This window comes from Hyperoodon ampullatus (genome assembly GCF_949752795.1).
Source record: "Hyperoodon ampullatus genome assembly, chromosome: 3".
Lineage (NCBI taxonomy): Eukaryota > Metazoa > Chordata > Mammalia > Artiodactyla > Ziphiidae > Hyperoodon > Hyperoodon ampullatus.
Genome location: NC_136916.1, coordinates 16860118 through 16886348, shown reverse-complemented (window position 1 = coordinate 16886348; position 26231 = coordinate 16860118). Strand labels below are relative to the sequence as shown.

At 44.0% G+C, this 26231-nt stretch overlaps 1 protein-coding gene across 6 annotated transcripts in view; it reads left to right on the top strand.

Annotated features, from left to right (window-relative positions):
• Window positions 1-25953, top strand: part of NRP1 (neuropilin 1) — a gene marked incomplete at both ends in the record, with an annotated part of 134841 nt that extends 108888 nt beyond the window's left edge. Inside the window, 8 exons of one of the 6 annotated variants that reach the window (XM_079700369.1) lie at window positions 1966-2110; window positions 6042-6146; window positions 10481-10540; window positions 16677-16814; window positions 20548-20819; window positions 21311-21407; window positions 23505-23555; window positions 25664-25953. In XM_079700369.1, coding sequence (XP_079556495.1) covers window positions 1966-2110; window positions 6042-6146; window positions 10481-10540; window positions 16677-16814; window positions 20548-20819; window positions 21311-21407; window positions 23505-23555; window positions 25664-25953 — 1158 coding nt within the window. Of the gene's footprint in view, window positions 1-1965; window positions 2111-6041; window positions 6147-10480; window positions 10541-16676; window positions 16815-20544; window positions 20820-21310; window positions 21408-23504; window positions 23556-25663 lie in introns of all 6 variants that reach the window. The other 5 variants (XM_079700368.1, XM_079700371.1, XM_079700370.1 and 2 more) reach the window with 5 other exon arrangements.
• Window positions 25954-26231: the final 278 nt, after the last annotated feature.

Genomic DNA, 26231 nt, shown 5'->3' with positions numbered 1-26231 from the left:
ACTTAGCCCAATTCCATACGGCCCTTCCTTGCTAATATTCTGCCCAGTTCATCACTGACAACGTTTATGATGTGTTTACATTGTGCTAATTCTTTGCTCAAGGTAAAAGTAGGAGAAAAGCCTGGGACTCCGTAGATATAAGTGCTTTTCTCCTAAGAATGTTGGAGCTATGTTAACGTACACAGAACTTGCGTGTGTAGTAATACTATTTTTACTGTAATTAGTATCTTACTGAGAACACTTAATTGGGCCTGACGTTATACGTCAGATTCTCAATTAATGGCAGCAACTGCAGTTCTGTCAAGAATGCAGAGGCCCCCGGTAGTGAATTTACTCTTGAAAATGATAAAAGGAAACTTTAATTGAGAGAGGTGGGTCTGTGTTAGCCCTATACTTCTAGATTTCTGGAGGATTTTCTGAGTTGAAAAAGGTCCATTCATTTACTTCTAGAACTCAGAAAAAACCTCTAGTTAAATCACAACCTTCCCAATCTAGCTTCTCTTGCTTGTGTCACCCATTTGGCCAAGATATCTCCGCCACCGAATGGTGGCATCTTTGGCTGGTTTGTGATGTCTTGACCCAGGTATTGGGCAGGGTTCCCACTCCTGATGGATACGGCCACCCACTCAATATGATCTCCCAGATTTGGAAGCCCAAATCACAATCCGTTTAAAGAAAAAGCAATGAAACTGAATGTGTGGCCATGGGAATAGACCTCAGTGTCCTAGACGTCAGTGTTGTCATCTATTAAAATGAGGATATCAGACTAGATTGTTTCTAAGGGCAGTGCGGTGAGGGACGCCAGATAAGACTGGTAGGTCTGAATCCCAAGGTCATGGGCAAATTACTTGACCTCTCTGTGCCTTGCCTGTAAAAGGAGGGCCATAATAGAACCTACCTCTTGGAGTTGTCTTGAGGATTAATTGAGTGAATATACTTGAAGCCCATGGAACAATGCCTTGCACGAGTAAACATCACATGATGCTTGATATATAAAAGGACACTCCCAGTGATAAGGCAGTTTGGTTTTTCTAATCCCCTCCCCCCTTCCCATTCTGGACAGGGTTAGGAATGACGTTGGGAGAAGAGGATACAGACAGGCTTATCCATTTCTTAAAAAAGAAAACAAGTCTATAGCCATTGCTCTATTTTCTTATGATTCCACTCAAGGATTTTGACCTTCCTGTCACTGTAAAAAGGAAAACAGAATAATCCAGTGGCAGCAGGGCAATGACGGCCGGGCTCCTGAACATGTCACAGTGATGTCGAGTTAGGAATGCTCTTCACCGAGGTGCCAACTCACTGCAGTGCAACCAGGCATCAGAAAATCGCTTAGCGGTCAGGACCCTGTCACTTTCCTGAGATGAGAAAGTCTTTTATCTACAAATGCCTCCAGCTGGTGGTACTGCTTAAGTCAACAGCAGTTCCAATGGATTGGAATAACCCAAGTCCTTGGTTACAGAGTGCTTGAAGTACGTGAAATTTACTATCTCCTCTTCCAGGAATGGAATTCCTCGCTCTTGTAGAGGACGGAGTTTTAGCAAAACCAGGACCCATTCATTTAAGAGAATGTGACAGGAGTCGTTATTGGAAATGTGGTGTCTGTTACAAGCTCTGAAAAATGGCAGGCTCCCTTCCTGAGTTTTCTTCCTCCACTTTTTCAAGGAAGTGGTCAAAGTGTCATTTCTCCCAGGCACATCAGACTGTCATTTAAAAATGTGTCTCATGAAATCCTCAGCTTCTGGTCTAGCCTCAGTGTATCCTCCAGAGTTTCTAAGAAACGACATCTGTCACTTAGAGAAGGTTTAATTGTTTTTTCCCCTTCTCACTTAGGAAAGGAATGTCAGTCATTTACAAAGTAGTAGAATGGGGCCCATTTCTCTGCCCTGCTAAGAGTCCTAAAGGAAGGACTTTCCTGCTGAAAGGGAGGTTTTGTTAATACCTGGTGTTCTTCATACTTCACAGTCTTTTGAAGGCAACAACAACTATGATACACCTGAGCTACGGACATTTCCACCCCTTTCCACGCGGTTCATCAGGATCTACCCCGAGAGAGCCACTCATGGCGGACTAGGGCTACGGATGGAGCTGCTGGGCTGTGAGGTGGAAGGTAAGCACGATTTCCAGAGCCCCCCGTTTCCCCAGATGTGTTATTTCCTTCATCATGCACTTATGCCCCTGACGGTGCTGCTGCAAATTGCCCCATTTCTCCTGGGTGATCCTGTGTCTCTTGTGCCTGCTGGTCCATAAGGCTCATCACCTGGCGCCCTGCACGCCTTATTCAGCAAATACGCTACTGAGCCTCATTTCTCCCTGTTTTAGCAGGAAGACTTGTAGACAAGCAGCCTTCTCCTGTCCCTAAGTGCACACTGCACCATTCCCAGATCTTTCCCCTAGTCCTTTGTCTACCCCCTTGGGATTCATTTATCTTCTCATTTGACAATGTTTACTGAGTACAAGTTCTTTCCCAGACACAAAGGAGGCACCAGGAACACAAAGGTCTATAGGACGTGGACCTTACACTCAAGTAGTTCAGCATGGATGGAGGTGGTAGACCAACACACCAGCACTTTTTGCCCCTGGGATTTGCCCCTAGAAACCGTGCCCATCCTTCAGGACTTGGCCCCGTGCCCTGTCTTCCATAACAGTGCCTTTACATCCTAATTTTTTGTGGGTTGTTTCCATAACGCTCCTCAGATTCTGTGGGGTTGTCTTCTTTGACTATTTTTTTTAAATGATGTATTGTGAAATTCACATAACATAAAATCCTCCATTTTGTTTTTTTAAATTATTTTATTTTATTTTATTTTGTTGTTGTTGTTGTATTTTGGCCGCACCTCGTGGCATGTAGGATGGTCCTTGACCAGGTATCAAACCCAGGCCCCTGCAGTGAAAGCTCCGAATCCTAACCACTAGGCCACCAGGGAATTCCCTAAAATCCACCATTTTAAAGTAAACAATTCAGTGGCATTTAGTACGTTGACAATTATTTATGCAACCAACACCTCTATCTAGTTCCAAAACGTTTCCATCGCTCCGAAGTGAAACCCCCTACCCATTAAGCAGTCCCCCTCCCTCTCCCTCCCTCAACCCCCGGTGACCACAGATTGCATGACCTTCTTAGTGTTGTTCAGAGGTCCGTGTCTGGTCCAAGTTGGCATCTGCAGTGTTGACTACCATCACATACTAGCAGGAAGCAGCATTTGACAGGCTGAAACATCAAGACATTATCTTGGATGAATTTTTGTTGGTTGTTTTGTTTTGGTTTGGTTTGGCTTGGTTTTGGGGGTTTTTTGGCCACGCTGTGAGGCTTGAGGGATCTTAGTTCCCCGACCAGGGATTGAACCCTCACCCCCTGCAGTGGAAGCACAGAGCCGTAACCATTAAACCACCAGGGAAGTCCCCTGCATGAATTTCTTAGGCTGCTGCAGAGAAACAAAACTTTACATGAGATAATATATATAATGTACAGTGAGGTCTGTCTAAAGATAGACTTAGGTTATCATAGGAAGGTCATATCAAGGACAAATTCACTTCTCACACTGACCTCAGAACTGCACTCTCCTCTGCATTTTTTCACATAATGAATGAGATGAATGTTTGAAAAAATATGATGGTTGCTTAGTGTACTATTTAATGCTTTTGTGCATTGGAATTCCCATCTGCCTTCAATTTGGGCATAAATGAGTAACCTTATACCAACTTTTTCATCCCCATAAAGGTCTTTCTCTAGGTTAGTGCAAAGAATGGCTATTGTTGGTACCCAGATGTTCATCCATTGAGCATATGCTCAGAGTTGTTTGGAAGGATGCCTCTTAAATATCTCCTTCTTGGGATTTCAAAATTATTTGTGTTTTCAGCTACCCCAATATAATTACATTCCTGAGCACATTAAATATCATAAAACATTTCTTACACACTCAAGAATCGTAAGCTATAAATCACCATCCTAGTGAATAATTCGTAGCTGCTTTCCTATGTGTTTATTTAAAAGCAGGCCATTATCTCCGATTCTTTATTTGGTAGTTGTTTCCATATCTGTAGTTATGTCCCAGGACCTCTGAATCACCTAGTCACTGTCAACACAGACCAAGAATGACCATGTGCCAGGACTTTGGCAAAGATGCCAAGAAAAAGAAGGGATGGGCAGGCTGAACCACCTGCAGACACATTCGTTCAGTGTGCTCAGCAGTGTGGTTGCCTGGAAAAGGGCGTCTGCTGCTCCGATGCAGGACTTTAGCCTCGATTCTGGGAAGCGACATTGATTTAGAAGGTGGAATGAACGGAGAGTTGAAAAGACTGAGCCTGGTGGCAGTTTGCCAGTGTCAACTCTGTGGTGAGGTAGCAATGGTGGTGAAGGGATTTGCTGCAGATGTTTGCAGGCACTCACCGAGGTGGGGAAGTTGCCCCAAGCCACACAAGGAGCCAGCATCCAGGGAGAGTATTGTCAAAGCTGTTTAACACAGTTGGTGAAAGGGAATGTTTTTCTTCTCCCTTAAAACGATTAACAGGCCCTTATTAAATACTGACTTTGTACCTTGTGCTACAGGAGATACCCAAAGATAGAGAAAGAGGGTGAGGTGCAAGCCAGCCATCTCGGAGTCTCCATCTTATTTGGGGCCAGCACTTATGTTTAAGAAACAGTTAGAGAACCACAGAAGATAAAATATTTTCAAGTAGTAAAATGGGGACATCACTTTTTACTTTTTTCAATTTAATCCCCGTACTACCCTGGGCCACTTCCAGTGCAAAACTCCTCCTTTTTAAATACCATAAGGAATGTGGAAAAACCAGCAAGATGAATAGAGAGTTTGAAAGTGGCACGTTACCAAGAGCAAAGGCAGCTTAGCAAAGGCAAGCATCTGGATTGCCAAAGAGGATTCTATTGATTCAGTGTTAGCAATAAGCAGAACCCAGAATATGTGTGTATGCATTTTACAAAGTCTAGTTTGTACGCCTGAACGGTGTGAATATTACCTGTACGTGGTGATTTCCTAATTATTATTGGTGTGTGTTTGGGGCAGTTGAGGAAGTTGAAACTAGCTATGTTTCTGCATTTATTATAACTCTGCTCAGTCCTTTAGCACAATAACAAACAGGGTCAAATTTTTATTGAGAAAGCAGCAGTTACCAGCACATTCCAATTGGCCAGAAGCTATTCAAGAACAGGCCCCCACTCCCAGCATCTTGTCTGGTTTTCAAACATCAAGAGAACTGTCCATTATCTCAAGTCATGTAAAGTGAAATGTAATGCCGAAAACTGTAAGATATTAAACAGATTGCAAAAATGAGTAACAGGCTGGAAAAAAAAATAGACGGAACTAAATTTAAAGAACTTCAAAAGCAGTCTTTGATTAATGTTGGCTACTTTTCAACTACAAACTCAAAGCTATGGGAATACCTGCCAGCAGTGGAATGTAGTCCTCTGGGAGTTAAGGTAAAATGACCCCAGGGAACTCCCAGACACCTGCCTTGGCTCACAATCTGAGAAGCTTACTTAGAGGGAAATGGAGTCGCTCTTTAAAAAAATAAAGAAGTAAAGAACAATATTGTACTAAAAATGAATGTTGAGACTCCCTTTTGGGGAAAATATTACAAGATAAACTTAGCAAACTTAGTAAATACCAAGAATGTAAAAGAATTCATGACAAGTGAGTCCTCTAGCACCTTGAAAATGAAAGGAAAAACAGTTCAAGCCAAATCTCTATCATCAAAGTTCCCAACTTCAGGGTCATGAATAAATAACCAGTGAGAATACAAGAACTTTTCAGAAAAAGGATGTGTATGTAGATAACAATGTATAAAATGCTAAGGCAGCCAATTCTACGAAGGAGATATGGATCAAATACCAAAACAAAGCAGTCCCCAATGCATTCTGCAAAATCCGAGTATATTTCGCTCCTGAAAGAGAGGCAAACCACGCTCCCGGTCTTCTAACCACAGATTAGAGTTTTCTGCAAAAGCATTAGCAGAATCAACAGCCGGGGGCTGGAGAATACATTTCAGAGGTGCGAGAAAATAATGTTTGGATCTTGTTTCAGCACCTACAGCTGGACCGACCACTCCCAATGGGAACCTGGTGGATGAATGTGATGACGACCAGGCCAACTGCCACAGCGGAACAGGTGATGACTTCCAGCTCACAGGTGCAGAAACCATCTTCATCCCATTGCTGTGCCATCTCAGTTCATGTTGTAGTCAAGACCTGCTAATTAACGTCTGTTTGTGTTTGCGGAAATCCTCACGGCGGCAGGCGGGAGGAAGCCTTGCCAAAACACGTGCATCTTCATTTCCTCATGTCGTCATGTAAACAAATTGTCCTTCACAGCCACAGCCATTCGAACGATGATTTTAGCCATTTTCAGAGCCAAAGGCTAGGATTGTCTTCATTGGATAAGAATTCCTCCATGGCTAAATGTAACATAAACTGATTCTCATCTTCGACCTCCACCCCCTTCCGAGATAACATATGCACCACCCGTACATAACCACACGCTGGAGAACGTTTATTTTCATTTTCTAACAGGGATCAAATTTTTTGAGTGGCTCCTTTAACCAACTAATTAATGAAATCAAGCTTATATTTTTTTTTTTTTTTTTTTTTTTTTTTTTTGCATTACGTGGGCTTCTCACTGCTGTGGCCTCTCCCGTTGCGGAGCACAGGCTCTGGACGCGCAGGCCCAGTAGCCATGGCTCACGGGCCTAGCCGCTCCGCGGCATGTGGGATCCTCCCAGACCGGGGCACGAACCCGCGTCCCCTGCATCGGCAGGCGGACCCTCAACCACTGCGCCACCAGGGAAGCCCAAGCTTATATTTGAAATGCAGCTTTTAAGCTAGGATTTTGCGAATCGTTTTACATTAGAATTTACAAGGGCAGAATTTGTTGTTATTTGACACCACCACTAGCAAATATATCAGGGATGGTGTGTGCCACGTGCCTCGCCGACTTATTTAGAGGATTACTCCATGATATTCTAAAACCCTAAAAGCTAGAAAGTGACCTTCTCTTCTCCTTGGACTGGCAGAGGAAACATTAAGCAAGTGGGGAAATGGGATGCCACCATTTGGAAACTGGCCAAAGCACTAGAATTATCACCCTATTGCTGCCAAAGGTACCGTGGGGCCTTTACTGCTACCCAGATCAAAACACAGTTTCTTACAGCATCTGACTCCCATTTTACATTAAACACGAGCCCATGGATGCAGGTCTGTATTTTTACCCAAAAGGGATTCAGGAGAGCCCACGTAATTTATTTTCATGGGCGAAACTGAAGGCGTTACCATGTAACTTCACAATAGTGCCACAATAGTGCACTAACGCATTAGTGTAAAATGTGGAAGGAAATGTTCCAGATTTCCAATTACTTCAAAAGCTCTCTTCTGAAGGAGCAAGACTGCTCTGCACCCTGAGATGGAATAAGGGGTAAAATCTAGCTCAGAAGTTTAGTACCATGAACTGAGTTTACATTTAAATCCTACTTCCTAAGGTTCTCTGCCTCCAAATTTCCAGGATAATTGCTTACAGTCGAATGGCCAATAAATGTCACGTGGCTACGGGCTTTTGAAAACACATCTTGTATATAAGTAGTTGCAAGCCACAAAAATTACTCTAATTAACGCAGAGGGCTTTTCTTTGTAAGACGTCAAGCTCCAGCTAAAAAGCTTATACAGCTGATGTTAAAACAGAGTACCAGTCTGGTGAAACAGGTCCTACAGAACCTTCCCAAGGTCGCCTGTGAACACTCTGCAAACCTCAGGCTTTTTGCAAACCCGGTCACATGTCCCATCCGTAGTGAAAATCCTCATAAAAAGGAATGTCTGCAGTCATCAGAGACTCCCCTGTTCAATTACCCTCTTGAGGAGAGGTTCTTTCCTTTATAAACCCTAAAGTGGTCAGTTAATATTGATTAGAGACAAAGCCTCAGATTTATTCCTCGTGTCAGAACAACCAACCTTCTCATTTGTGCATCGGCTCATGACTGAATCAATTGAAACCTAAGCCTTTGAATGAAATAGGGTGAGTCTGTTAGCCTGGAGCAAATTGTGTATGGCCCCGAGTTGCAAACCACAGAAAATGGGTCATTTTGACTGGAAACACTGACAGTCCTTTATAAGTACAAGGCGATAGTTTATCTATAGCATTTAAAATCATGTATTGGGTAGATAGAAAAAAATGCATTCTAGTTTTTTTTTTTTTTTTTTTTTTACATATCACCCTGACCAAAAAAAAGTCATTTTCTCAGGCCAGCACATTTGTTTCAATAATTTGATCTATACGTGTATATATTAAGAACTTCTGGGGGTGCTCTTAAGGCTCACTCTATTCCCCCAACAAGAAGAGGTGATCTAAGAAGACATTCTCATGCTTTGTATTCATTTACTGCAATGACAGCCCATTTGTCCTTTTTTAAAAGCTAATTTTGCTCTATGAAGCTCTATGCTCTCTGAAGCTCTATGCTCTATGAAGCTCTATGCTCTATGAAGCTGTGTTAGTCTTTTCTGAAGAAAGGCGGGCTGACATTTGCCCGTGTTTGCAAGCAGCCCAGCCTGCCCCTAACCCACTATCTTTTCACAGGTGAGCATCTCACCTCCTGGGCTCACACACAAGTCTGTACCCTCCTTGCTCTTTCTGTCATAGCTGCAAACTTTGAACGTTCAGTGTCTTAAAACCAAACGAAAAGTATTCTCCCTTTCACCCTGATGGTTGGCCGCATGGAAATTTGGATCAATGCTCTCTGAAGGTTCGGTTCCTTAACAGAGACGGTCACTTTAATGTCTTCTCCTGGGGGTGACCTATTTGAATATAGGGGGAAATAAGTATTTAGTAAAATGCTCATTATCTATTAACAACACTGAATTCCAGGTGAACTGTACCAAATGCATGGAAATGAGGAGAGGTTTTGCTCTCCTTTGCTTGCTTGTCAAGGTGAAAATTCACCCTTGAAGTTACTCATTTGCAAATGCCTTTGATGTCATTAGATAATACAGTTGGCTCCAAAGGCACCAGGAGGCCACATTTCACATTGGGTCTGTGTGCACCCAACAGCGGAATTTGGTTCCCAACCTCTAACAAAACTGACAGTGCATATCTGTTTTTAAAAGTGAATTTTCACCTTGAGTCTTTCTCCTGTAAGACCACTGGGAACGGAATGCTAATGCGTCTGGCCTCCCTCCAATTCTGCCATTATAGATTCACCTTCTTAACCCATAATATATGTAATGGCTTCTCCTAGCGCCTGCCTCATTGAGGCCATGCACACGTGAGACCACTTATCCAGAATATTTACTGGGCGAGCAGGGGTAACACGACTTGGTGCTACAGTGGACTAGCTCAGAAATCTTCAGGCCACTTCAAGAGCTCGGTTTTACGGCTCTCTGATTCACGATCCGGATGATTTCTCACCCATGGGAGCTGCAGGATAGGACTAGGGCTCGGCCAGAATAGAGATGATTACAGTCTCTATTGAATGACACTACTGGAAGGGGTACAGTGGCACCTCATAGCCACCTCCAAACTTTCCATGATGGGCCTGAGCCCCCCATGCCCTTACCCTGAGTCTACCCAGGACTTTCTCTCTTGGGAAAGCAAATAGATGCTCTCGACCATGATCTGCAAGGCAGACACACATATGGAGAAATGGCTTTCTCAAGCACCAAAGTAATAAACAGCAAACCAGTTTTGCAAGAAGCGTTCAGGTGATGCTTGTGGGTTGGGCAACTTGAAGAACAGGACTTTAAAACAGAAGTCTCATGACGAAGGGTGGAAAATGGCTGAGCTAAGATACCTAAGCTAAGAGGGTAAATCTAAGTTTCCACTGGTCCCCAGACCATGAATTCCAAGTCGACCCAGGCTGACTGAAGTTGACAGCATTCAGGGTGTCGTTTGTGCAGTCTTCCAGCTCCTCGGGACTGTGAAGAAATGTGTTCCTCCAGCCCTTCCCCTTTTCCTGCAGCTTCTCCGAACTGCATACTGGGCGGAATTATTTGTCCTTGGGAAAAACAAACAACCACAGCAGCAAAAGAAAGGAGGAATTACTGCCATCCGCTTTAAAACTTCAGTTTTTAAAATAGATTGGGGGGACCAGCCTTGCAACTCCCCCCAAGACACACATCTGAAACCTTGGGAAACTATTTGAAGCTTAGAGGTCTAGGTCAAGTTTAATACTTAAGTCACTAAGGACCTTGGGCGGCCTTTGCTTTTCACTCTTGCAATTGTGAGCGTCGTCGATTAGTCTGGGAGTCAGGGAATGCCCTTGGAAGGAAGTCTGGAACTCTCCATACTGCCTAGATGCTTTATGAATAAATGTATTGTGGTGAACAAAATTTAAGACATTTGCTATAGCTGGAATTAAAGGCAGAATTATCTGAGGGAACCGCTAGCCTCTAACAGATGTATGTAAGCATACAGCATTCTCTACTAAATATTACCTACAATGCTGCCTTTTTCTCATCTCATATGTTACTGTTTCTGTGTTTCAGGTGGTACCACTGTGCTGACCACAGAAAAGCCAACCGTGATAGACAGCACTATACAATCAGGTATCAAATACCAAAGAGAAAATGTGGTAGATTTCACATATGCCTGTCCTTTCCCACAAAATAGCACATCGCTACGGTTCTCAATTTCCGTTTCCCTCGAAGTCCTAGCAGAGATGCCACCAGCATCTGGTCCGCAAGCATGAGCCATAAACACTGCTTTCCTTTCATCCACATGTATATGCAGCAGGGAGCAACATTTCCTTCCCCATCAGTCATTGCCAAATGGTGACAATCCCCGCTCTCAGCGGAAGGAACCGAGGAACATACTTTGTTTAAACGCAGCACATCTAGGACACGGACTGTGTTTGCAAACTCAGGAGAAGGAAGTCTCCCAGGCAGCAGCCTGACTATTTATTTTCATCGCCACTCAGCAAATCGGAGACAGGCGAAGTTTGTCAGTTTTGTCTGCCACAGAGTTGGCAGGTTTACAGCCGCATTTCCAGTGGGTGCGCCACGAGATGGGGTGCAGGAAACCAGGGCTAGCATTGCGCCCGGAGAGGAGTGCCCTCGGGAAGGGCACCTCTGCATCCTTTTATTAATAGAGGCCCTGTGATGACTCTGGTTTGCTGTTGATCAGGGCCCAGCCACAGGATAAGGTGGCCTCCCCCTCAGTCTCTTTTGTATTCTGTTAGTATTTTTTGAAAATCTTCCCCACAGACACACACCAGGGGAAACAGTCCGTATAAGCAATCAGAAGTTTTACATACTTTAAAGTTAATCATTAGAGTGAGGTGAACAGGTCAGCTCACCAGCTTCTCCCATTTCCTCTACTGAAGCCCGCAGCCTTGGCCTCCACGGTCACTTCTTAATGGGGCATGTGGTGTACATCACTGTTTCCTCAACAGCAGACCCTCCGCAGCCAGCAGAAAGCAGAAAGGACTGCTCTGATTAGCATGCTTCCTTAAAGGGTGCTGTCACTCTTGACCCGATTAACCAGCAAAACAAACTTCCCTTTAGCTGAACTTAACCCCAGGTTTCGCCATGGTGGGCTCAGGGTGACAGACTCCCTGCTATCACTCAGCTCAGACACCCCCAAATACCGAAGATGAAACTGAAGAATAGTGTTCAGCTAAATTCCAACAGCCAGCCAGGAGTCCCATCCACACCTTTTCAGGTTATAAAACGTAGCCTTAGGGGATTGGCTGGCTGCCCCTGCCTCCTGGATGGGGCTCTTGCTCTCTTCCCATCTTCCCGGATAGGAAATTCCTGGTTTCCCACTGAGCCCCATCAGGGTGGTTTTTATGGGGTAACTTCCTTGCAGGTTCTTTATGACCCTCTGTCACAGGGGAGAGGGGTTAGGTGAACAAGTGACGTTCTAATAATGTAACAAACATTTTAACTGTCTCTCTAGTTTTTCCTCTTGCCAGAGAGTTAATTACAATCACTAGGAAGTTGCCAGCTAGCTTGTTAGATCTCATCTCTTTTCCTGCCTGTCCAAAGAACTAGGGGTCATCAAAAAACCAAACATGAACAGCAACCTTGGAGAAAATGGAAAGGTACATCAGATCCCCAAATGGGATGACTCACCCTTAGTGCTGGAAGTCTTTGTTATGAGACCAGGAATGGCTCTGTGAACTTTTTATTTGTGCATGAACTCAAGGCCTTTGTCTTGATAGCTTCACAGAGGAAATCCAGAGCAGACAGTCATCTCATAGGGTCTACTGTGGTCAGAGGGCAGAGGTACAAATCATGAACCAGTAAGACCCCTTGCTACCACCACCTGAACAAGTTCACGTCAAACTGTTACCGAGTTCAAGCTCATACTGCTCACCCCACGGCAGGTCGATAAATCGAGAGACGAAGTATTAGGACAAGGAATAGCAACTTTATTCAGAAAGCCTGCAGACCAAGAAGATGGTGGACTAGTGTCCCAAAGAACCATCTTACCCGAGTTAGGATTCAAGCTTCTTTTAGACTAAAAGGGGAGGGGGTGTGGCTGGTTGTTGTAAACTTCTTAGTGCTGGAATCCTTTGTTCTTGCAGCTGTTCATGGACGTGTGGTCACAATGTTCCTATAAACCTCCAAGACAATTGTTATTTTATATTCTGCAACTTTTTATTTCTACATGAATGGAAAAGTGTTATACCTTTAAAGGTCAGCCTTGAGAATGGGCTTTCCTGTATATTTCAGGCTATAGGCAACATTCTTTTACAAAAGTGCAGAGGCAACAAGGCTAAGCACTGGCAAGAGAGCACAGGGTTAGAGCTAAAGGAATAGATCCAATATGCAGTCAGGTTTGTTCTTCTTCTTCTTTTTTTTATAATATGGTTGTGTTCTCTTTTTTTTAATGTAGTTGTTTGTTTGTTTATTTTTGGCTATGTTGGGTCTTCATTGTTGCATGCGGGCTTTCTCTGGTTGCTGTGAGCGGGGGCTACACTTTGTTGCGGTGAGTGGGGGCTTCACTTCATTGTGGTGTGCAGGCTTCTCATTGCGGTGGCTTCTGTTGCAGAGCACAGGATCTAGGCACTCAGGCTTCAGTAGTTGTGCCACATGGGCTCAGTAGTTGTGGCTCGCAGGCTCAGTAGTTGTGGTACACGGGCTTAGTTGCTCCACGGCATGTGGGATCTTCCCAGACCAGGGCTCAAACCCATGTCCCCTGCATTGGCAGGCGGATTCTTAACCACTGCACCACCAGGGAAGTCCCCAAGGTTTGCTCTTTTCTATTACAGGACCACAGGGCTTATTGATGGGGTTGTCTGTTCTACAGTCAGCCCAGAGTCCTTTACAACTTGCCTTGGTTTCCTGTTTTTCCATTGTCTGAGTCATGAATCTGGCTCTCTAGATCTTCATTTATGGATAGTGAACTGTCTGAGCTTCTTTGAGGAGTTCCGTTCATTGTCACCTCCTGGCTAAGCCAATGCTCAGAGATCAGGTCTAACTCTGTGGTGTTCACCCCATGGTCAGGTGAACCGACTGATACCTGGATCCCCACTGTCCTGCAGGCACCTTGACAAGCAGCAGCAAGTCAGACCCTAAACTTGCATCATCATCTGATTTTGCTGAAGCCACTAGAGATTCAAGCAGAGTCTGAAGTCTTCATGTTGAGGATTCTTCTCAATATAATACATTCAGTGGGCATATAATATTCATATACTGTCTGGGTTGTAATTGGATGCATAAAAGCCTATTAATGCTCTGCCAGGAACTGATGAGAAGCCCTGCATTTTAAATCCAGCTCCCCCTGGTGAAGCCTCTTACCCTCCAGGGATCCCCAAACATCCACTAGAGCAGTTCAGAGTATGTTCATGACCCATGGTTGCATTGACCCAGGCACCTCCACTTATTTCCACTGCAAGACCAGTCTATGAGTAAGCAAGCTTGCATACCCAATAGAAGTTTTGAAGACCAGATTTAAAAATTAAATCCTTGCACGTATATGGCGCTAACGATCTAACTCCGGGCAAACTAGGTTCACCAGGCGCAGCTGGTGCTGGCTCACAGGGGCTATAAATTTAAGTTCAGAATATTGTTTCCTGCTATTTTGAAGAGTCAAGAAGGGATTTAGCCAGATTATTCCCAATGAATTTAATGAGAATTGTGCAGCCACAGGGCCTGGGTAATATTTTGAAGATTGAAAGGTCACACCTACTTAGTCCTATATACACATTTCATTCGTCCTTTTGCTTTCTTTCTCTTTCTTTCTCTGCCCTTTTCTCCTCTGCTTCTGTCCTTCTCTCTTCCTCTTTCTTTCTCTCTCTCTTTTTTTTTTCCTTTCTGGAAATGTTTTTGTGTATCTTGTGTGTTTAATAGCCTTTCTAGCCAGGCTTGAATCTTCAACATTGAACTATTCTGACTCCATACCCATCCCCCACAAAAGGTACTGATTAAAAAAAAACAACAACATTTATTTTAATTTAACAAGATTGCCATAAATTATATGATCGGCACAAGGAGATAAAAGAGTAGTTAGAGCAGATCGCCATGTTAAATTCGTAGATTGGGAAGAACAGTGGAAGATACAGGCTGACTTCCATTCCCTGGAGCGGGAGAAGTGCCTGAATTACTCTTTCAGGCAAAGCCATCCTCTGTCCTGGCCATGACAAAAATACCCGAGTTCTTCTTATATTTTATGACATCGCCAGAATAGTAATAGCCAAATTACGGATAGTATGGTTTTCTGTAAATTATACAATAAATTTAATATATTAACAAGGCAAATATAACCAGAAATGTGTATGCTGTAATGGCTTACTGCCTTCCTCTTTGTGCATGCCTTATAAATAACGTTTAAGTAGAGACCCCAGAACCACACACATATTAACATTTTCCCATATTAACATTTTCTAACACGAGATTACACAATAGTACCTTTCGGGGCTATGGGCGTTGACATCCAAGGTTGTTCAACCATTCTGTCACTGTTCAGCTGACCACTACTTCTGCAAAATTCAATCTTGCTGCACAAAGCAGGGCAGATTTTGGAGAGGGTTTCTCATGCTTTAAGAAGCCCTATTTCATGGTTATGATGGACTAGGCATGAAATCTATCTCTCCAATGACACTACCGCTGTGAAATATAGCCCTTTGCCTGAACTGAAAGTGCTCACGTTATACACATCACGTGACTCCCTAGGTTTACTTTCCCAGCTGTCCCTGTGAATCCTCTGGCAGGTCACACTGTTATCGGATGGGAGAATCCATCCTGCTCAGTTTTGACAATGCGTGTGGTGCCTTCCTTCCAAATTTCACATTAGCATTTGAAAAGAGTTCCTTGGAAACTCAAAATGCAAAGTAACTCATTCTTATCTATTCACTAAACCTTTCCATTACAATCCCTCCTGCCATTGTTGAAGTGGGGGAGGGGCAAGGGAGCCCAGACTCGGAGAAGAAAGCAAGATATTTGTGTTAAATGCTTAGACAAAGTTAAAGAAAAGATCCAAATGAGATAGGCTCTCAGCCTGACCCTAACACAGCATATAATACCATACTTCCCTTATTGTACAGAGAAGTTGTTTTGAGGCTTTATTTTTTAGATCAGTTGGCTAGCTGCCCTAGGCACCTTCCTCCTCATCTCAATGCTGCCATCTTGTGGACACCTGAACTCAGTGAGAAGCAATGACCCTCATTAGAGAAGCCAGCCCCTATTGTGTGCTTAATTTTATTGTATACTCGGGGGAGGAGCGGACTGACAGAAGCAAGAGAATTTTATCTTTAGGATTATTTTTTATTGTTAGCTCAAGTTTACCGCCCCAAAATTCCAAGCCTCAAAGACTTCATTTCCCCCATTCTTAAAAAGTTAACCAATTTCCCAAAAAAAAGGGTTGAGTAAAAAAATAAGGCGATGGAGGTTTAAAAGACCCCATACCCAAATAGCACCTTGTAGAACACACAAATCATTCCTGAGAATCCCTTCATACTTTCCTTTTAGATTCCAAAGGAAGCATTTTGAACGTTAAAAAATATACAAGTGGGCACCTATTCAAGTATGCTTTGGCTTTACTTGACTTTACACTGAGGTTTTAAGTGGGGCAAACAATTTATAGGCAAATCTGAAAATTCACTAAAAAAGCAGAGGCTTCCAGTTAAAATTAACTGACCTGATATAAAGCACAGAAGTAAAAAATAATCTTATGAAATGCTTCAGAGATCTGCCAGTAAAAACCTGAAGCATAAGCTGGTGTGGTGAGAATACAAATAACCTCCAGGGTGAGATATTCAGCCAAGTCACGTTTCTAGATGTTTGAGGTTCATGGGTCAATCTCTAATTAAGATTCTTTTCACTGGTGGATATCAATTTATATGACTCATCCTCAAGAGCCGAGTATCTTTCATATTAAGTATTGCGGAAATAGGGAGAATGCTAATATAATATACATGTAATATACATGCTTTGGAAAGTAACCTTCCTGGAAATTTTATGTAGCAGTTTGACAGGCAGTCCATCATCTTTTTGAGCTGGATTAAAAAAATTTTTTTTAAATGTTACTAAATATGATGTTGGAAGCATTTGGCCTTCTCCATGCATCTTTTGAGTTTCGTGGTAATCCTGGATTTTGTGGCTTTCCTGGAATTTTCAAACAGACATGAAGTTATGTAAATCATGCTTTCCATGAACGAATTAAGGACCTCTCTGACCTAAATGATTAAATGTGTCTTTCTCTGATTGTCTCTGTTTTTTTCCTTTCCACCCACTGAAGAGTTTCCAACATATGGTTTTAACTGTGAGTTTGGCTGGGGTTCTCATAAGACGTTCTGTCACTGGGAGCATGACAATCACGTGCAGCTCAAATGGAGCGTGTTGACCAGCAAGACGGGACCGATTCAGGATCACACAGGTAACGGAGGGTTCACTGTGGCCTCATTTCTTTGAATTAGAGAAAGTTACTGCGGAGGGTTGATGGGTCTCTGAGTGTAGGGAGTTTAGAAAATACTACAGAGCATTCACTTTTGCTTTTCTTTTCTGGAATTAACATCATGTCTTTCCCTAGTAGAGATTCCCTTAGGCCACTTTGTAGAGAATACTGATTAAGTGTAGCAACTGATTGGCCCCTCAGAAAAATAGCAAACTTGGCAAATCAGTGTGTGTGAATTAATACCTGTTTTCTACTTTTTCTGAACATTTTTCATGGGAAATTTCAAATGTATTCAAAAGTAGAAAAGAAATAGTAAAGTGAACCCTCTCTGTACATAACCCAACTTCAACAACCATCAAATCCTAGGAGTCTTATTTTATCTCTAGCATCCTGACTCTGGATTGTTTGGAAGCAAGTCCAAACACCACCATAGATGGTGTCATCTCATTTATTTTGCAGCTAAAGAAACAATAAGTGAGCTTAACGCTTATTCTCTTGACCCATGAAGTGGAAATGGGTTGGGGTAGGGGTAGAAATCTTGTGCTTTTGAGGAAGATTGTAAATGTAGCCCATTCCCTCTGAGCAGATAGAAACCTCGCCACACCTCAACTCACCTCACCTCCTATCTTACTTTCCTTCTAAGATTAATTAGGGTTGGGGTACATAGGGAGCCATCAGCCACTTTTGGGAGCTCTTTTACCCACCGCCATCCTGTTTTCCTCCTAGTCATTTTATCACCCAACTTGAAATATGGAATAAAGAACCATCAGTGTCCTGCAGAAAAACGCACATGCATACCCTCACACACACATCCACACAAACACCCAACCCACAAACTTCGGCCCTAATCAGTGATACCGACAGGACTGCTTCCTCAAGTCATGTTTCCTAAAAGAGACCCCAGAGGGGCATTTGCTGATGCTGAGAAATCTCATTAAGCCGAGTTTCCCCATGCCTGTGCTTGGGATGAGTGGGCCAGTGGGCCGATGGACAGGCAAAGGGTACTTGATGCCTTTCCCACTTTGTTGTTCACTCTTTCCCCTGTGAATACAACCATTAAGTAGGTTGAATAGCCCTCTTTCCATCACAGCTACTTCCTTTCCTAATAAGAATGACAAGGAAATTGGATAAAATTGGACTCCTTCAATTCTGAGACACTTTCAATTGAATCTTAAGACAAGCAGTTTTAGAAAACTTAAAATACTTTGACTGTAAATGGCACTGTACATAGAAATGGCATCAAATTAACCAAATGCAATTAGCTGAAATGAAGGCAGTAATGGTGGAAAAATTGATGCAAAGTGAAGCAAAATGGCTCAGTAGGATCTGACATTCAAAGGAGGTTAAAAGCTATGTTAGCCAGAGACAAAAGCTAAAAGGCTTGCAGAAGTACAGTGCTAATTGAGAAAACGGAGAGAGAGTTCCCGACCCAGAACTGTGATAAAATCCCTGAAAGGAAAAACATCAGCACTTTATGTGTTGGAGTGTCAGAAAAGGCGGGCTTGTCTTAGATTAGCGGCTGAGAAGTGCGATTCCTTCAGAAGGATTGGTCTCTTTTGTCCTCCCAGAAGCCCCAATTTACTTGGCAGTGGTGCCAGGTCTGCCCAAACCAGGAGGAACCCCTGCAGCACTAGACACAAAATTATTTGCCAAGAGAGATGGGTGAGCCCGACATCTGAAAGGCAGGAACTTGTTAACATGAAAATGTCTGAATGAAAAGAGCCCCCCACACAGGATACACGCACACAGCCTGCCACAGATCATGTGTGGCACTTTGCAAATCTAACGTGGAGATTTCTGAAAATGAACACTACCTGGGTACAATAGCCTGCAGCCCAATTTTGGATTTATCAAAGGAACCCCACATGCTTTTCTGCATTCGACCTCTAACAATGAAGCTATGTTCCTCCTTTCAGAGGATTCCCGCAACCCGCATCTTCCTCTGCTTCATTGCATATATGCTATCGAGCTGCCCACATACATGGCAGATGCAGTGAGGGACACTGGAGATTCAGGTGTAAAGGAGGGAACCCAACCCTGGAGGTGCTCACAGTCTGGTTCTGGGTGGGAAACGGCTCCAGCGCAGTGGGATGAGGGTGTCCAATGGCCGGGGGAGCAGCAGTGGCAGAAGACAGCACAGTAGGGGGCAGAGAAGCGGCCTGACTCAGGGACCATCTAAGCTAAGCACCCTCAACTTCATTCTTCTCCATAAGATCGGGGACGGGGGACAGCAGCAAGATGCGGGCATGTCTTACCTGCCCGTCTTGGTGGGCTGAGTGAAGTGGCACCATACACAGACAGGTAAATCAGTGGGAGGAAACAAACCCCAGGGGTGACTTGAGTCTGCGTGGTCCAGAGCATCACACATACTGCCGGGGCCGTGGTTTTTATTTCCACCCTCCTTTCATTTTCCCCGCCCACCGGTTTTATTAAGAGTGCTTGGGAGCCATCTCAGACAAGCAGCCAGGTGAGGGAGGAAAGCGACTGAGGACACATCCACTTCACCTGGACGCTGCTGACTGAGGATGTGCCCACATACATGCAGTGAAAGAGTATCTCCCAAGCACACCAGCCTCTGGGGCAGCACACCGAACATCCTGCTGCCCACTGAGGCTCAGCATCAGATCCATATTTTCAGCAGGTACGGTGTTAGAGTAGCATTGCTATTTGCAGAGCAAACAGTGAAACACAAGTTGTGTGTTTAGACCAGGTGGTGGCAGAAGGCGGTGCTCCCATAGGGGGTCATTAACAGCAGAGCCAGGAGTTAGTCCTCCAAGCTCGGCAAGCATCTCCGTTGCCAAAATGGCAGGTTCTAATAAGCCTCAGAAATGCAGCCTCACCTCTCCTGGAACCAGAAGCCCACATCAAACAGGAGCGGGGCTCACAGCTGAGTTTCAGGCTCTCAGGTGTATTTAAGGAATTTATAAGCCATTAAAACAAACTAGGGGAAAAGAATCGAAGTTTGGCGGAAAAAAAAAAGATTGCCAGATTATTTGGACAAACTGCAGCTTTATTATCAAGCAGTTACAGTGACCAAAGCATCATCAACCAGAAGTCTACCTGCTCCAATGGTAGATAAAAAAGAATACATCTAAATGTTTCCATTTAGTGTCTGTGTTCACATGCGCGCTGCTGAAGCAATCTTAAGGTTGCGTGAAATAGGTCTTCCTGTGCATCTGATCTGCTTGCAATGGTGCAGAGACCAACACAAGTCATAGCCCGTGTCCGTGTGACAGTGCGTTCCAGATACGTGGTATCAGACGAGCGCTGTTTACAGCCTCTGTCACAAACGTGCTTTCACAGAAGCTGAGAGCAGAGCCTCCAGTGTCAATGAGGATTCCATCCAATGCCCACTTTCCCTTCCCCTGCACGATTGGGTTCTGGTGCTCAGCCCAGGAGAGAAGGTTTGAGTAGCAGAACTTGATAGAAAAGAGACTAAAGGTTCATCCATTTGGCCACTCTTTTTTTTTTTTTTTTTTTTTTTTGCGGTACGCAGGCCTCTCACTGTTGTGGCCTCTTCCATTGCGGAGCACAGGCTCCAGACGTGCAGGCTCAGCGGCCATGGCTCACGGGCCCAGCTGCTCTGCAGCACGTGGGATCTTCCCAGACCGGGGCAAGAACCCGTGTCCCCTGCATCGGCAGGCAGACTCTCAACTACTGCGCCACCAGGGAAGCCCCTGGCCACTCTCTTTAACACAGCTTTTTGTCACAGCAGGAGATGGCAACTTCATCTACTCCCAAGCTGATGAAAACCAGAAAGGCAAAGTGGCTCGCCTGGTGAGCCCTGTGGTTTATTCCCAGAACTCTGCCCACTGCATGACTTTCTGGTATCACATGTCTGGTTCACACGTGGGCACGCTGAGGGTCAAACTGCGCTACCAGAAGCCAGAGGAATACGACCAGTTGGTCTGGATGGCCATCGGACACCAAGGGGACCACTGGAAAGAGGGGCGTGTCCTGCTGCACAAATCTCTGAAACTTTACCAGGTGGGCCCCCTTCTCTAGGATGGGGCGGGTAGCTGTTTTGGGGTCTCTGGGGTAATATTTGAAAGTTATGCAAATGAGATGTGGAAATCATTCCAAATTTTATTTCAGGTGTTTCATGAACCTGAGATACTGCTGCAATGATGATAATCTCAGTAGCATATTTCACAGTCTCCTAGATTACAGACGTAGGACCGACTGCTGAGAAAGAAGGGAAAATGCTACTCAATAATTATTTGGGGCTGTCACAATGAACATTCCTTTAATTTGCTGCTTTTTTCCAGCTTTACATTCTGTATCATACAAAGATACAGTGAGGAGAAGTTTTATGCCATCCCCAAGCAGTTAATATGGATTGAAGAGCAAATCGTGTGCTCATTCGAAATCTCATGAATTTCATTTACGTGCTGTGACTTGAGCTGAACAAGCATTTGTAAGCACTGTTATTTGGGACCCAACATTTAAATACTGTGAAAATGATCTCATTTTGTTAGGTGATTTTTGAGGGTGAAATCGGAAAAGGCAACCTTGGTGGAATTGCAGTGGATGACATTAGCATCAATAACCACATCCCTCAAGAGGACTGCACAAGTAAGTATGGGTTGCCGTAGAAACCAAAGCAGCGCTTGCTCAGGGCACGTGTCCTTCCACTGAATGGTCTTTGTCGTGCTCATTTGGACCTCGAATTTTAATGTGGGCTATAAGTACATCCTATAGAACGCGTGGTCTGGTGCAACAGGGCATAAGGCCAGGTCAGTCTACCTTTAGCTGCCCCATTATCTAACCTGGTTCACTTAGAATGTCTGGTTGCCACCCACAAAACTACACAAATAATATGCAATCCAAAGATCATAGCAAAGAAGAAACTCACAGTTTCCAGGCTGGTTACGCCATGCCTAAACATTGTGATGAGAAGCGGAAAACTCAGACATCTGGATAATTCCAAATATCTGATTGTGTCAACAAGCAGCAGGCCTTTGAAATTTTTTATCACAGTGGATTTAATGAAGATTACAATGTGAATGAATCATAGACACCATCATTCTTTGCTTTATTACAAATAAGTAGATGTTTCTGACTCTAAAAACAGTTGAGTTGACGCAAAAGAATAAAGGACATTTAGACACTTTGCCTAGTATTTCAGAGTTTATGGATTTCATCAGTCTGGTGTATATGAGTGAGAGTCTGATGTAGAAAACCAATTCATTCTCTCAGTTCTTGATATATAATTATAAATAGCACCACTAATGGCAATGTAATAGCACAGTAATTAGTCTTAAGCTCCATTTGCTACACTTAAAGTTTTGTTATATATCATTATATAATAGGATGTTAATTATAACAAAATGGAATAACCCTATTGGGCAAATTTAAGACAAAGGAGGCCTGTTGGCTATAATGGGTTTTTGGTCATTTCGGCAATTTACAAAGCTTTTATTATACAATGTATTGGATATACATAATCCCTAAAGTGGCAATAATTTGATAGGGTCGATTGAAGGAATTGGGGGAAAAAGAGGGCAGTGAATAAAGGTCTGCTTCCTGCCACAGTACTTTGCAGACCTTCACAGAAAATAAGGCTTAATATTTAAGTTGCAACTACTTTACAAATTCCCCACATCCAGGTCTACACAGTTGTTCAAATGTATGTTTCATACAGTTACACAGGGCACGTACTGCTTGCTTTCCTATTCCAAGATGAGAAGGTTGATGGCGATGTTTTTGGAATGGGAGAGCAAGCTCTACCAGCTGAAACCAAGAAATACATTCAATCTGGTTCAACAGGTTTTCACTGACCACCTTCTCTGTGCAAAGCAGCATCCCAGTGCTACAGTGAATGTATAGAAGCTAAGACAAGTCCGTGAGCCTTTCTGTTTTCATGTGACTCATCTACTTAGCTGTGCTTACTGCTGGGCATTATACTCAGAAAGTCACAGCTAAAGCACCATTGAAACTTTGTGTTGCTGTAACAATGAAAAGGCGTCTAAGATAATACTACAGTTATTCGACAAATATATTTCCTTGAATATTTAGCCATGGATGCTGGGAGGTTATCAGCTCTTTGTTAATTATTCATGCATTAATATAACAAATATTTATTGAGGCACCACGTATGTTCTGAACACTGTTCTAAATGCTGGGGACGTAGCAGTGAACCAGGTCCCTGTGTTCTACTCAGAACCATAAGGGATACCAGGACTCCACTCCCTCCAGATGCTATATTTTTTTTGGTTAAGACACAGGACACAATCTCTGGCCTTAATGAGCTGACATACCATATGAGAAACTAACACTTACGAAGCAGTTATCTGCAAAAGCACAGGATGGTAGCCATATGTGCAACTCCACTTCTGTTTTCTATTTTCACCAGATTTCCCCACACTCCAAATGCCAAAACCATTTCCCTCCACCCTGCTCTTCTGCTAAGACAACACACTCTGCTCCAGCAGTGCTTCCTGGATTTAGATCTGACACCAATTCCCTAGTCATTTAACACTGCCTCCCTATAGCTCTCCAGTTACTTGGTGGGGTCAGATTGTACTAAAAACTCGAAAGGAAACCCAGCAGAGCCATTAGTGGTGTGTGTGTGTGTGTGTGTGTGTGTGTGTGTAAAGGGTTATGTAGTTTGTGTGTACTGTATTTGGTTGGCAGTTCAAATATCTCTTTCAATTTTGTTTGACTTGTCAGAACCAGCAGACCTGGATAAAAAGAACCCAGAAAGTAAAATCGACGAAACAGGTAAATTTGTCTTGCTGACCGATTTTTAAAATATTTTACTGTGGCTTTCAGTATATTTATGAAGAAGCTTTCTGGAACTCTGATGCACTGGTGTATCAAAGCAGCTCACATGAAATAAACACCCACATCCGTGGTACTGTGCCTGGGCTGTCGTCAGAGTGCCCTCTCCTACCTGCTCTGCAGACTTGGGAGCCGCACGCAGTAAGAGGCTCAGCCTGTGTGAGGGGGTGAGCCCTGGGGACGTGTGCTAGCCTGGCCCTTCCCTGCCTGAGCTGCAAGAGGGGGCTCAGAGGACAGTGACGTGAAACACTCTCATTTTATAACTATGGACACAGGAAACTAGTGAAGATTGTTTCTTACCCGAAGACCTGCAATAATTTTCGTATAATAATTTGAAACCAACCCAAACTCTTGTTCCTGGTTTATATCCAGATATAATCTTTAGAGAACGGGAGCCCAGTTTCTGTGATAATCTGTTTTGTTTGGGCCATCTGTTCCCAGCCTCCTCTACTGAAACCCTCGTTTTGCGATAATGATCACAGTATTGATGATAATGATGCTGATGATGCTGATGGGGGTTTATTGAGTAGCTAGTATGTTCCAATCGCTTTACATAAGTTATCTTATTTAATCCTCACAGCTGCTCTCTGAGTGTATTTATCCCCATTTTACAGATGAGGAGATTGAAACTCAGAGCAGTGGCTTGGCCTTAAGTAACACAGCAAATTAGGTGGTAGCCTCGGACTTCAGACTGATTAACTCGAAAATGCGTGTTTTCGTTGAACACTGCTTTGTGATCCAACACAAGACATTTGGTTGGAGTTAGGCCTTGCCTGATATTATTTTATTCCCAGAAGTCTCTGCGCCTCCTGCCAGCAGTGGTGGTATTGGACACTTGCCCCAGCATCACTCACAGCTGCTGCCAGCAGTTCTGTGCCCTGTCCATCAACAGCAGCACCTGTTGCCATTAGAAATGTGGACCTACTATAGCCAGACTTGGACTTGATGGAGACAAATAAAGATGGCACCATGTCTGCAGTTGGTCATATTAACACGTGACTCTTTTAGCTTAGTTATGTAGTCCACGTTGGGTTGTAAACTTTATTAGAGGTTGTTTCAAAACAATGTTGCATCAAGGGAGAGGATATTAATATGTCCCCATGGCTTGTTTCCCCCTATTTAGGGACTTGCGTCTCATATTTTTAGTTTTCTTTGATTGGAATCCTTGTTGGTCAGAACACCATTAAGTAAACACCAGGCCTGTTGCACGTTGACATTTTAGTCTCATTTCTAGTCCCAGGTAATGAGACTCAAAGCTCCCATGTTAGTAATTTCTCACGTTCCACTCTAAAGAAAACATTTCCCCAGTGCCTGAATGCAGAGCTGTGTGACCATCTCCAGCGAAACCACCAGGGCAGCAAAGATGCTGATTATTAAATGTGTTCTATTCAGCACAGCACTGACCCAGCTTCTAGACTAGAGCCATAAGCCACTTTAAATGTGAGCAGCAGGCATGCCTGCCTTCTTTCTGAAAGCCCTCTCCTTCTTGAGTGAAACCACCATTGACTCAAGGAGGAAACTTGAAGATCTGATGTGTGGTAGCATTACCACACAGAAAGACAGCTTGGGCGGGTTCCTCGTGCCGGGTTTGGGGATCAGGCAGATGCACCAGGAATGGTTAAATCCCCCTCTAGACAAATGTGTGACGAAGCATTTTGCAAAGTTTACAGACCTCCTATCTGGCCAAGGACGATAAATACAGATTACAATCTCACAGATGGCGGGCTGCATGAAATCGGAATTAGATTAGAAGCGAACCCTCATTGTTTACCCAGAGTCAGTGGTTTCCATGCGCTAAGCTTCCTGTCAGAATCACAGCACCAACACCCAATACTCTTCCCTCCCACCTTCAATTCCCAGCAATGAGTCAAACCTAAACGTTGGTGTTTCTTGGCGATGGGGGAGCCAAAGCCCCGCTGCAGAAATCCCCCGCAGGCTCTTGGGGAGGACGTGTGCTTCACTCCTTTCTCTTTCCTTCTTCTCCATTTCTGTCTACTGTCGTCTGGTACGTTGGCAGCTCACGGAGCCAATTTCGTTTTTCTCCCCAGGGAGCACGCCAGGATACCGAGGCACGGGAGACGGTGATGAGAACATCTCCAGGAAGCCAGGCAGCGTGTTGAAGACCCTGGACCCTATCCTCATCACCATCATCGCCATGAGCGCCCTGGGCGTCCTCCTGGGCGCCGTGTGCGGGGTCGTGCTGTACTGTGCCTGCTGGCACAATGGGATGTCGGAAAGAAACTTATCTGCCCTGGAGAACTATAACTTCGAACTGGTGGATGGCGTGAAGTTGAAAAAAGACAAACTGAATCCACAGAGTACTTACTCGGAGGCATGAAGGCAGCCAGAGGTGACCAGGCGAGCAGGAGAGTGGAGCGGCGGACAGAGCTTGAGCTGGGGACCGGCCGGTCTTTCACTGTTCAGGCTGGGAAGTGCGTTACTGATGCCAAGCCAGGTTTTCTCAGGAGCTTCGATGAGTTCGGCCGACAGACATGAACGACTTAGCTGTGTTAACAATCGGAATCCTGTACAGTCCGCTTCTTTCTGTTGGTTTCTTTTGAATGATCAAATGCTGGTGTTGAGACCAAGTATGATGGACTTAATCATTCATTCGGA